The sequence below is a fragment of the Erpetoichthys calabaricus genome, chromosome 2 (genome assembly GCF_900747795.2).
Source record: "Erpetoichthys calabaricus chromosome 2, fErpCal1.3, whole genome shotgun sequence".
Classification (NCBI taxonomy): domain Eukaryota; kingdom Metazoa; phylum Chordata; class Cladistia; order Polypteriformes; family Polypteridae; genus Erpetoichthys; species Erpetoichthys calabaricus.
In genome coordinates, this window is record NC_041395.2 from 136,095,284 (window position 1) to 136,108,585 (window position 13,302).

A 13,302-nucleotide genomic window follows, 5' to 3' on the forward strand; every position below is an offset into this window, starting at 1 on the left:
CCACACTGAGAGCAGTTGTATTCCTATTTATGTGACACAATCATTTCAAAGAACACCAGAATTCGTCTCTGATTACAACTTTACTGTGTTTTCCCATAAAGGCATTTCTTTAAGAATTTGAAATACAGTTCTCCATTACTGCTTTGTCTCTTTTCATTTCATTACAGAGGCTGTACATTCTTAGAATGGCTTCTTATTTTGGGCCAGTAACTTACTGTTTAATTCTAGCAACCTAATGATCTTGTGGTGATGCTCATTCATTTCACTCCCACAGTCAGGTGGCACAGATACTTTCTAAGGTTGGATGCAAACTAACAGCCATTGTGCCTGGACCACCAGAATGACTGTGAAGGAATGTCATCCTGGACCATATAAAAGATGACTTCCGTGGTTACATTTGCATGTCATGCAAGATTGTTACATGTGTCATTTAAAATATTTTTAGAAAGTAAATTGGTTTCTTCCTATATCATAAGGCAGTGTGGTTTGTTTCAAAACGGCTGGCTATGAGCTACAGTGTGTTGTGGAAGAACTGGAGTTCCTTGAAATACAGATCCAACAGTTCTTTTCCAGTCAAAAGCATCTCAGAGAACAGAAAGACTCCCTCGAATTGGCTACTTCAACTCTGTGCCATGCTGCTTGTACACCAGGCAGGGTCACCTTCACCTCAGGTTCTGCTCCTGCGCAAGACATGACAATGGAATCTGGGAACTTCAAAAAGTCAAGGCAGAAGTAAAAAATTTTGGTGTAATCATGGATAACATGCAGAGAAATCAATTCTTCCTTTTGTTAGCCGGCTAGATTACTGTAGTGCACTCAGAATTAGTCTTCCTGAGAAAGTCATCAATCGGCTGTAATTATAATGCAGGACCAAGAATGTTGACCAGAAAAAGAAAATCGGAGCACACCTCAGCAGTTTTAGCATCATTGTATTGGTTACTCGTGCCTTTTAGAATTAACTTTAAGATATTATTAATGATAAAAAAGCTTTAAATAATCTTGCTTCTTCCTGTATTTTGCAGTGCCTATCCCCTTACATTCCTAGTTGTAACCTTAGATCTTCTAATAGAAGTCTTTTTATTATCCCAAGAGCCAAGCATAAAAGAATTGGTGAGGCGGCCTTTTGCACCGAAAATCTGGAATATTTACCAATAGAGAGATTACACTAACACTATAGATCTTTTTTAAAAAAAGTCTTAAAAACCCACTTTTTAATTTGCCATTTCCGTAGCTGCAATTTAGTTTTACTCCTAACAGCCTATCACATTCTTCATAAATTTGTAATCTTTGCTAATCTCTGTTTTACTCTGCTTTCTTCTCTGGTTTTTCACCTGATCAAAGTCTTATGCAGCCGCCTGTGATGTTTGCTGTCCATGAGATCAACTGCATCAAATACTTTAAGATGAAGCCTGAAAAACAATAAGGAACTACTTCAGAACATGTTCAGTGGGGGCTGGGTGCTCTTTTGGCCTTGGAACCTTCTCAGCTTTTGCTTTGCTCTCTATTGTATTTGGCTGTTTTATGTTTTTTTTTTGTTTCTGTCCTTCCTGTCATCTAACCTTATCGTCATACTCATCTCTAGATACTTAGAATATGATACTATATTCAAGGACTCAAACTTTCTAATAATAATATATCTATTTTAGTAAGCCTGTTTTGATTTATTGTTGTTTTATTTGTCCATTATTATTCTTACCTAATTTAATTTGTTTATATTTTCTTGTAACTGTTTTTGACATCTTGTAAAACATTCTGAGCTACTTCCTCTGTAGAAAAATGTGACATAGATATAAATGTTGCTGTTGTTGGTACATCCTACTTTGCTAAATTTAGCTTTTGAACTTTAAATTTTAATATGCTAGCTTTCTAGCTGTCATGCACACAAGGTGAATAAAAGGAAACTCCATGTCTCATTCAAATCCTTTTTAACGTGCTTAGGAAAAGCAAACATATTAATAAAATTAAAGTGCAGCGTTGGTCTTACTTGTTTTTATACTTGTGAGAACGAGCATTTGGCCAATGTGACTTATGGCTTTACAAACTAAAAACAAATGGAGTTCTCCTTTATTCTCAATCCAAAAATATAAAAAAAAACACTGTCATTATTAGCGGAAGCAAATATTATTTTTTCCTGGGATACTAATTTTTTGGCAGTTAACAACAGTGAGACAAACACAGACGTGGATAAAAGCATTAAAAATGACCATCAATCATACAAAGGGTCAATGGTCCACATTTTACATCAGTGTAAGTTTAATCTCCAGATGTGGGAAAAAATAAACAGCTTGAGAGTGAAGCACTAGCAGCATCTTTAGGAAGCTAGGGCAGCATGAGGTTATAAGTTTGTGAACATCCTCCACATTTCATCATTTACTGAAGAACTTGTGAACTGTTCAAAGGCTGCTACTTGTATGGGGTGCCGGAGGCCTGTATCTGCTTTAAAATCTATGCTAAAGTCTTTAAATGGATGCCTCTTAAAAGAAAACTCACTTTCATCCGACCCCTGGTAAGTCAGTTTTTACAAGTGCTACTTGGCTGAGTGAGGCTGAGGATTCTATATGTTTCTGTTTCGACAAAACACATTAAATACAACTGGAGTTAATCGTGAACTTACATACGTGTGGTAAACCTGGAGTGGAAAATAAAGATGAAATATGGACAAATGGATAAATGGAAATACACATAGAGGAATGGATGAATAGAAGTTGGCAAAATGATTTGTGTTCCTGTTTCATAGCTTGACAGGCCTGATTTTATTACTTATCTTGTTAAGTGTGTGGAGTTGTGCTGGTTAGTCATCGTCATCATCATTTTATGCTGCTTCCTAAACAGGTCATGTGGTGGCGCACATGATCCCACTGTGATCTCTACATGGAGTTTTCGTAAGTCATCATCATTGTCATCTAATGTCATTTCCCAAATAGGGAAGTACTGCTGTGCAGAGGAATACATTGCTGGCTCATGACTCCGTGGATTGTATTGCTGTCCCAAAGCTCACTCTAGTCACTGCATGAAATCATCATCATTATCATGTACTGCTGCTTCCTAAATGAGGCAGTATGACATTGCAGTAGTTTGCTTAGCTCCAGGGACCTGGATTCAACATTCACCCTGGTCACTTTCTCTGTGGAGTTCAATGCTCTCAATGGAGTTGGGTAGCTTCTCTGTGGGTGCTCTGGTTTCCTCCAAAATCCCCAAATAGGTCAGGTCTATAAATTAGTCTGTTTTGATTGTGTGCATTGAGAGTGCACTACAGTGGTTTAGATTCTTGTTGAGAGTTGGCTCTGTTAGGGGAAAAAATTCTTGATTCTAGAATGTTCTTGATCTCTGGTTCAATTCATCACTCAAAAACAAAGGATCTCAGCAAGTCCATAAAAAAGAATTTTAAAAAGACATATCAGGAGCATACCATTCAAGATGTTATTCTTGTAATTACAGATAGGCTAACAATTCTTTGTTCAGACAAAACTTTTATAGATAGGAATATACAAGAGCATCTTTAGCATATAGCTGGTAACATGCAAATCTTTACTTGACCACATTTACTTAAATGGTAGAGCAGGATAATCTAACCCTTAATAATGGGATATATCAATGGTGCTGAGACTCAAGGGCAGAGGCTGCTTCCTAGAGAAACATCTGCATACTTTAAGCTAAACAGACAAAGTTCAGTATAAAGTGCCTTTGTTGTAATGGTAATCTTATTACCTTCTTTCAAGGAAGTGTCTGCATCTCTTACAACAATATTTGCTTATTTAACAAAGTTACAAAATCCTTGTGAGCCTAAGAGTCAAAGATGCAAATGGTGTATAAAAGGATTTTCTCCAAAAACTCCTACCTCACATTTGATGCTGCCAGAACAAGTTCCAGCTCCCCACAACCCTGCAGTAGAATTAATGGATGGGTGAATGATCAATCATTACTCTGTATTTTATTTATTAGGATACATGGTTCATATTTGATAAAAAATTATAGTCAGCTCAGAAAGGTTACTGAAATTTCCATAATGTGTACCCATACACAGGATGACATGAAGTTAAATATAATCAAACTTAGATGTACATTATATCACATACATCATACATTCAAAATAGGAATCAGATTGCCAAACCAAGCGCAGTCAATGTGAGCCTTGCTCCTCACATCACTTTCAAAAATAACTGAAACACCTAATAATAAGCCTGTGGCACATATAATGTTTTTTTACCTTTTAAAGACAGTTGATTTAAATTCATAGTCACAAAAAAAAAACTCCCAGGCGGGGCAGAAGAATGATCAAATGATACTGGCTCACCACCAGGAAGTTAGCATTTGTTTGCAGCAGTTTATGAAGCCACCTTGACACATCTGGGGATCTGCCTGCTTAACAGTAAAGGCTAAAGTATTAGCAGAAGGTATTTATTTTCTCTTTCCCTATTCTTTATTGAGTAATGAGCGCAATTTGTAAAACAGATTTTAGGCACGGTGGCGCAGTGGGTAGTGCTGCTGCCTTGCAGTTAGGAGACCCGGGTTCACTTCCCGGGTCCTCCCTGCGTGGAGTTTGCATGTTCTCCCTGTGTCGGTGTGGGTTTCTACCGAGTGTTCCGGTTTCCTCCCACAGTCCAAAGACATGCAGGTTAGGTGCATTGGTGATCCTAAATTGTCCTTGGTGTGCGTGTGAGCTGGCGCCCTGCCTGGGGTTTGTTTCCTGCCTTGTGCCCTGTGTTGGCTGGGATTGGCTCCAGCAGACCCCCGTGACCCTGTAGTTAGGATATAGTGGGTTGGATAATGGATGGATGGATTTTAGGCACTAAATAGAGTCTAAATTTATTATGCCTTTTCTTTCATATCTGGTTTTAAGACTGCACAGTCTGATTGTTGTGAAAAAAGAATTCAAGAACATTGTCACATCTCACAAGTCATTGGGACTCAGATATTTAATATTCAAAAAGAGCCTCAGTGAATCTCTTCATGGAAAATATATTTGCTGCAGCAAGCAGTGGACTTGTGAAAGACAAACGCTTGTGGTTTTCTATTAATAAGATCAATTGTGAACAACAAGCAGCTTTCAAAAATAAACATTATAGGTAATCTATTTTGATGTTTAAGATGTACCATACCATACAATTTTTATTTGTTGAGCGCTTAATAACACAGCATTACAACTGACCGAAGCGCTGTACAGTAAAAACAAGCAAGACTAAAAGCAAAATATTAAAAACAAACATTGAGAAAGAATTAAAACAGAGACAATAAAAAACAGGTCAAGGGACCCAATAAAACAGAGAAATAACAAAAAACAAAAGGAAATAAGACAGGTTAAGAATTAAAAGCCAGTGTGAAGAAGTGCGTTTTTAGGTGTGATTTGAATGTGGCGACTGAAGCGGCTTGCCTAACCACTAAAGGTAAGGAAAAGTTTTAAAGGCCACGCAGGAATAATAATGGTATTATTATTATAGAAAATTATAACATTCAAAAAAATGTTTAGTTCTACTCACGGTCGTGGAAGTCCAAGCTAATATCCACAGGACTGGGTACAAGGCAGAAAACAAATTGTGGACAGGTCATTGCCGGGTCCAGACACCTAAATTCAAACTCATACAAAACCAGTTTAGAATATAACCCAACCATGAGATGAAAACTGGAGTACCTGGAAGAAAACTCATAAAGCATGGGGAAAACATGCAAACATCACATAAGCGAGCAACCAAGTGTAGGATCCACTGAGGCAGCAGTCACTGTACCATTTCATATCAAAAATAAGAACAAATATTTAAAGTCATAGAAAACAAACAAATAATATTGCTTTTTGAATTGGCTCCAGCTACCTATAACCTAGACATAAACAAAGCATGTCTGGAGATAAATCAATAAACTGTACTTTATTATTAAAGCAGGTCATACATCTGTTTTCCTTGCTCAGCAAAAATCATACATAAGATAGGAACATCAAAGTGTAAACATAAACACAAACATACTGTACATGCACACACACACAGACACTAGACCCTATTTAACAATGTCATTTCAGCTAACCTGGGTGTCCTACATGGAGAGAACAAGTAAACTCCACACAGTGAGCACTCAACATTTAAACCCCAGTCTTCTTGTTGTGAAGCAGCAGGACTATCACTGCACCACCATGACACCTATAAAGTAGGTTATCTTAAAGCCAATATACAAACAATCCACTCATCATTCAATCCATTATTCAACTCACTTGATTCAGTTCATGTTTGGACAGCCAACATCTATTCTAGAAGTATCACGTGATAGGCAGGAGCTAACCCCAAAAAGGGCATATTAATGAACACATTCTCTGAGTCACTTAAATATCACCAGTAAATTTAACACTTCAGGATGTGGGAGAAAAGCCAAAGTATCAGCAAAGGATTCCAGCGCTGACATAGGAAATACGTGAAGACTCCACACAGACACTGACCACAGAGTATAAAAGACATAGCCATTGCTTAGGGTATGTTTTGGGATATGAAGTGAGAGTACCTCAGGAGATGGGAAAATTAAGCACACATTTGGGTCAATCCAAAATAATCTATCTACTAGTATAAATGAAAGTGTATTTATTCTACTAGAATAATTATCAGACCATCTATACAGCTTAAACAATGTGTGACACACGTACATTAAATATACCACCATGCACAAAACATGAATGTCCTTTAAAAATGCAACATTTGCATTACCTTTTAGAATATCTTTACTTAATATAGTGCCTTTCAACACATAATTTAACATAAAAGTATATTTAACTATTAACAACAACGTACCAAATGTTTTAATTTTAAACAGAATCAAAGAGAACCAGAGAAATGGAGTTTTCTTTGTCTGGAGGTGAACATTAGACCACACCGAATATTAAGAAAAAACACTTTACAGGCTACTAGATATTTAATTGGCATTTATCAGAGATGTATAGTCAGAGTTTGGATCATTTAGAACAGTGGTTCTTTCACTTTTTTTTCTCATGACACAATTTTGCCTTTTTTGTGTCTTCACAACCCACAATCACTGCAGAGAATTCAATAATCATTGCCAATCATCATCTGGTTCAGTACTACTGTGATTCACAATTCTGCACAACCCAAAACAGACCACATGTGACCCATGGTCACAATCCATAGCTTAAGAACATTTTGAACATTTACAAAAGAAGATTTTCCTAATTTTGGTTAAAATAAAGTATCTTTGGATGTTTGATTTAGAGATTTTTTTGATAGATTGATCTTATAAAGGTTTGGCTCACAGGCAGAATGGGAATTAAAATATTTGATACCTTAAAACTGCAAGACAAGAAGAGTTGAGTGGTAAATGCTGCTGCCTCATAACTCTAAAGATCAGACCAGGGATCAGATTTATAAAACTTGCATACGCACAAAAAGGGACTCAAAATTTGATTACACAGCTTTCCACAACAAAAGTTGGGATTAATAAAAGAAAACTTGATTGGGGAATGGGTATATATTTCCAGCAACTTTGATCCATTCATATGCAACATTTCGGAGAAACCAGAAAATGATGACAACCTTGATAAAGTCGGGAAATGTAGTGAAATCAGCTAAATGAAGACTCACATGCATAATATTTTATATCAATGAGCAGTTATTATAATGTGCCTTGATGAGATAAACATATTAAATCTTAAATGTGATGTACACTGTAATAGATAGCCCGGCCACAGACAGACACCACACCGGAATGTCCAAAAACACACACACGTTTATTCCACACACTATGTACAATATTTACAGATTGCTCAGTCCTAGTTCCTTCGGCCGCCTCCACTCTTGTCTCACAAGCTCTGTTCACTTCCACCCGACTCCAGCTCCCCGAATGGAGTGTGGCGGCCCCTTTTATCCTGCCCTGGATTGCTCCAGGGGCACGATGACGAACTTTCGGCAGCACTCCCCAGTGTGGCGGAAGTGCTGCCCTTGCACCCGGAAGCACTCCGGGCGTACACCATCCCTGGTCCAGCAGCACTTCCTGGTATGGCGGAAGTGCCGTCCTCCAGGGCTCTAGGACTGTTCAGGCGCCCAGGAAAGAGAAGTGCTGCTCTCTCGGTCCATTCTTCCTCCAGGTGTCCCGGTGGGGCAAGGTTCCTGGCCATCTGTCACAACAGATACTATTTTAATTCCCTTTTAAGTGTGGCAATTCTGCATATTTGCACTTTTAAGGTTTTTTGGCAGTTTATATCTTCGACCAGTTGTCACTTCTCAGGAAAATGGCACTCAGGCCAAAAATATTTCAGCCAAGCTCCAGGTCCATCATTGCCCACTGTAACCTTTGTTAATTATAAGCAGTAACATTCTACTAACACACAAGACATCTGTGATGCCAGCATGTGACTGACAAATGTCATGTCTCAATGGCCTGGGTTAACCCATAATTCATTTATTTTGATACAAAGTACCTTTTGCAGATGTGATGGTACTGTACATGGTGGCTGGTTTTTCTGCTAAGGTAGAAAAAGGTAGCAGAACCCCCCATCTTTAATATGGCCTGTACTATTCATTGTAACAGCAATCATGTCATCACATGTGCCAGGTGATAGTGGCTACATTCTTACACCCTGGCACATTACGTTTCTCCCCAACCCTCAGAACACAGATATTACCAGACATGCTCTTACGCACTCAGTTGCCGAGAGCACCATAGGATTGGTTGCATCGGGAAAGAGGCTGCTTTACCAGCCAATGAAGTTGCTTAGGTTGATTTGTATAGTCCATATGGTATATGGAGTGGCAACCGGGTGGGTTTCAAGGCACATTTACGTACACACATTTACAGGATGATTGTAATTTATAAAGGTAAATTGTGTAGAAATCTGCATACCCTAGGTTTTATAATTCAGACTTTTTTTGGCGTACACATTTTCCTGTTTTTTTGCTGTACACATATTTTCATGGTCGAATATACATACAGTTCTATAAAGAAGACCCTTGATTACTGTTTCTTTGCTGTTTGCATGTCTTATGTGTACCAGTTTGTTATGTTAATTTCCCTCATAAATGCATGGGTCCTCTGACAAATGGTATCCCACACAAGCCCTAATGGTGCAAATTTAGACATAATAGATCCTGTACTGGAAAAATCTAGATTTCTAAAATGATGAATAAAGGAATGAATGAAAGAATTCCCACACTCCCAGTAAAACTGCCAGAATGTCAAGAGAAAGTACTTTATAGGCCACCAAACATTTAACTGGCATTTATGAGAGAAGTATAGTGCGAGTTTGGATCATTTAGAACATCCAGCCATCCATTATCCAACCCGCTATATCCTAACTACAGGGTCAAGGGGGTCTGCTGGAGCCAATCCCAGCCAACACAGGGCGCAAGGCAAGAAACAAACTCTGGGCAGGGCACCAGCCCACCACAGGGCACACACACACACACTATGGACAATTTGGGATCGCCAATGCACCTAACCTGCATGTCTTTGGACTGTGGGAGGAAACCCATGCAGACACGGAGAGAACATGCAAACTCCACACAGGGAGGACCCAGGAAGCGAACCCAGGTCTCCTAAATGCGAGAGAGCAGCACTACCCACTGCGCCACCCTCATTTAGAACAGTAGTTGTTAAACTTTTTTTTCCTCATGAGCCAATTTTGCCTGTTTTGTGTCTTTACAACCCACAGTTACCATGGAACATCATCTTGAGGGGTGTCTTTACATTGAAAATCATTGCAAATCATCTTACGGGGTGTTGGGGAGGGTGGAGGGTGGAGGGTGGAGTTCCCTTTGGAGGATCGTAGATGTGGGTTTGCAATGATGTTTGCTTTAACTGCTTACTTTTTTAAGAGCAGAGCCATATAAACATTTAAAGTATTAATTTAATATTGGCAAGTTTGATGTAGAATGTAAAATATTCCATATCTAAATCTGTACTAAACAATTCTCCTTTCCTTTTCTTAATTGAAGGCTCCATGGCTCCATCAAACACTACTGATGTCAACTCCACAGCTCTCAATAACACCATTTTTATGAAGAGGATTTTGCCGACACTGTATGTTTTTCTTTTCTGTGGGGCACTTGTCTTAAACTCATTGGCTACTTGGATTTTCTTCAGAATTTCCAATCAGTCTAGTTTTATCGTCTACCTCAAGAACATGGTTGCCGCTGATATTTTCATGACACTCTCCTTTCCTTTTAAGATCATAGGTGACTTTGGCCTTGGGAACTGGCAGCTCAGAGTCATTGTATGTCGTTACTCTGCTGTTGTTTTCTACCTAAACATGTACATTGGAATCATCTTCCTGGCATTAATAAGCCTGGAGCGCTTTATAAAAGTGGTCAGAAATTCGGGTAACTCCATTATTCAGAGTGTCACCATCTCAAAATCCCTATCAGCAGGAATATGGCTCATGATGCTCATTCTTCTTGTGCCAAACAGTATTTTAACAAATGAAAATCCAACAGAAGAAACTTCTAAACACTGTTTTAAACTGAAGAGTAGTCTTGGAATGAAATGGCATAAGGTTTCTACCTATTTCTGCATAATCATCTTTTGGGTTTCTTTCAGCGTTCTGTTATTTTGTTACACATCCATTGCAGTAAAAATTTATAAATCCTACAAAAACTGCAGCCGTGACAACTCAGTCACAAGGAGAAAATTCAATCGAAACATTTTTAGTGTTTTGATTGTGTTCATTGTTTGCTTTGTCCCCTACCATGTGTGCAGGATTCCTTACACGTTAAGTCAAACTGGCATCTCATTCAGCTATCAAGGTCAGCTCCTGTTGTTTCATTTCAAAGAAGGCACTCTGTTTTTATCCGCAATGAATGTGTGTCTTGACCCTGTGATTTACTTTCTCTTGTGCAAAACATTTCGACGATTACTGATGCAAACGTTTTCCAAAACTGAAATTGATGTAAGTAAGAGGATGCCTTCATCTCCAAACAGTGAAAGCATACTCTAGGAATTACTGAGCCTGGACAATTCACGGCGGACGGCACCAGGCCTTTAAGAATTCATCTCTCCTGATTGTCTTGAGAGAAGTTTGGAACCTCACATTTGATCTTAGAGAATCATGTCCTGTTGATACCCTTCCAGTGGCGCAGGAGCAGATGATTTTGTCTGCTCAAACGTCCATCAGGAACAAAGCAGAAAACTGGATAGGGCGTCAGACACTTACACTCACCAGTTAACCTGGCATGGGTGTGTTTGGGATGGGAGTACATTCTCAAAAGTGGTAGTAATAGTTAACTACAGTTCATTGTACCATGTATAAAAGATGGCATTACGCCCATACCCCGCATCCCTCACCTTTAATGAGTCAGACATAGCAATTCTGATAGAACATAGTAACATTTTACTGGGGTATATACAGAATATATTGAAAATTCATAAATAAATACTATATGCCAATTAATTAAATTTGTTTACAAAATGTAATAATTTATTTATTAATTTAAAAAAGTTGGATAGATTTGATTTAAAGAAAAAATCTTGGACGGTTGAATGGATGATGCCATTTTCATTAGACACCCAGTAACAGCTCACATGTGCAATGGAACATGGTAAGATTGGGGCATTCTAGGAAGAAAAGCAAATACAACAATGTAAGAAGGGTAAAATTATACAATATAGTTTGTAATAAACCTTGGAAATTGGTATGATTTATGAATTTAGCAGTGGCCATCTGACAATTAAAACTGTCATTAATACATGGCTAGAGAAAAGCAGCTTACCAATATACTGTATCTACTGAGGTCAATTCATTGTTAAACAATTCAGGGTTTTGGGGAGCAGAGCCATTGTAGAAGCAAAACCCAGCCTTGGACATACTGACAGTTCATTTCAGGGATCAAATATGCACACAATGACCAGTTCACCTAATTTGTACATCTTAGGGGGTGTGGGTGGAGCACAGGAGTAACAAGAAGAAAATTCATGCATCATATGGGAAGAACGTGCAAATACCACACAGACATTGATCGGGATGAAGGGTAATCCAAGACATCAGATCTGTAAGGCAACAGCGCTAACATCTGCAGCATTTAGGATCAAACCTTTGATTATTGTTTGTTAAGCAACCCAAATTCCTGGTGCTTGTGTCTAGTTTAAGTAATATTTTATTATTGATTGAATTTGCTGCTGCCTTAGTAATGTCTTTTCAAAGCAGCCAATGTAAGGCTCCTGCATCACACTTCATGTAAATTTCACACTGCAGCTACCTCACTTAATGAAGAGTCATGTGGAAAAATAAGAAACAAAAATAAGGCGTTGGATGTCCATTCAGTTATCTATTACCGGTTTTGTTTAATCCTACAGTATTTAAGATCACAGTGGGTGACTGGCATTTTAAAAAAGAAATTTCCAAAAATCATTGTGAATGCAAGGAAACAAATGGAGTGCTTTGGTAATTCCCTTAAATGAAGCAAGCTGTCCACCGACACTTTTATTGTACTGGTGTATTGGTATATGAGACATTAGCTTTGAGGATATGGTAAAATGTTTTGAAATATTGTAAGAAGTTTTAACATATAGCCTCTTCAAAACAAATGTCACCCTCAGCCCCTTCATTACTTTTTGCTATGCAGTATTACTTGATTCATTTGTTATTTTTAAGTATTGCTGTAAATTAAAGAAAGAATCTGATAATATTGTTTATCCTTAGTGTTTTGAAATCTTATGAAATCATATTTAAAAAGCCATTGTAAGTTGTAGTCCAAGAAAGGGAATTATGGGAAAACAAGGTTTTAGGGCACTATGAGGGTGTGGAATAATAATAATAATAATAATAATAATAATAATAATAATAATAATAGTAATAATAATAATAATAATAATAATCACAATAGCCTATCAGCTCCAGACTTGTTCACTGTCCGTGCAGATTTTACATATTTACCATTTGTCTTTGTTTCTGCATAAGCTTTTCTGTGGTATAAGTTTAAGTGGTAAGTTTAAACTGAGAGGGGCAAGTATGGATCTAGTTTTGTTTAAATGTGCCCTGATCACCCATCCAGAGTTGTTTGATTGTGGTCTGTGCTACCAAGGTTGGCTATACCACCAACCCTTGATTAAGTAAGATTAATATTTGATGGATAAATAATAAGAGTAATAATAACAAGTTTCTCACAGCTTTCAGATCCAGTTAACTATCTGTGTGTATTTTGCCTTTCTCCCCATGTCTATATAGGGTTTTCTGAAGGTTCTCTGGTTTTTCAGCACCTCTCAAACATGTGTCTGGATAAACAGCAATTCTATATTGAGAGAGTGAGTAAGTGTGGACATGTGTAAGTTGTGCCCTGCAATAGACGGGAACCCCAACACATAGATAGATAGATAGATAGATAG

At 37.9% G+C, this 13,302-nt stretch overlaps 1 protein-coding gene across 2 annotated transcripts; it reads left to right on the plus strand.

Moving 5' to 3' along the window:
• The first annotated feature begins 2,381 nt into the window (after window positions 1-2,381).
• LOC114643518 (P2Y purinoceptor 14-like) lies at window positions 2,382-12,724 on the plus strand. 2 transcript variants are annotated; one of them, XM_028792090.2, is made up of 2 exons: window positions 2,382-2,506; window positions 9,921-12,724. In XM_028792090.2, the coding sequence occupies exon 2, from the start codon at window positions 9,926-9,928 to the stop codon at window positions 10,916-10,918; it is 993 nt and encodes a 330-aa protein (XP_028647923.2). In that variant the 5' UTR covers window positions 2,382-2,506; window positions 9,921-9,925; the 3' UTR covers window positions 10,919-12,724. The 2 variants fall into 2 exon arrangements, with proteins under 2 accessions (XP_028647923.2, XP_051779950.1); XM_051923990.1 differs by lacking the exon at window positions 2,382-2,506 and adding an exon at window positions 4,324-4,394.
• The last annotated feature ends 578 nt before the right edge of the window (window positions 12,725-13,302 follow it).

Bases quoted from the DNA above. Each gene is read 5' to 3' on its own strand.
- LOC114643518 (XM_028792090.2), top strand. From the start codon at position 9,926: ATGGCTCCATCAAACACTACTGATGTCAACTCCACAGCTCTCAATAAC.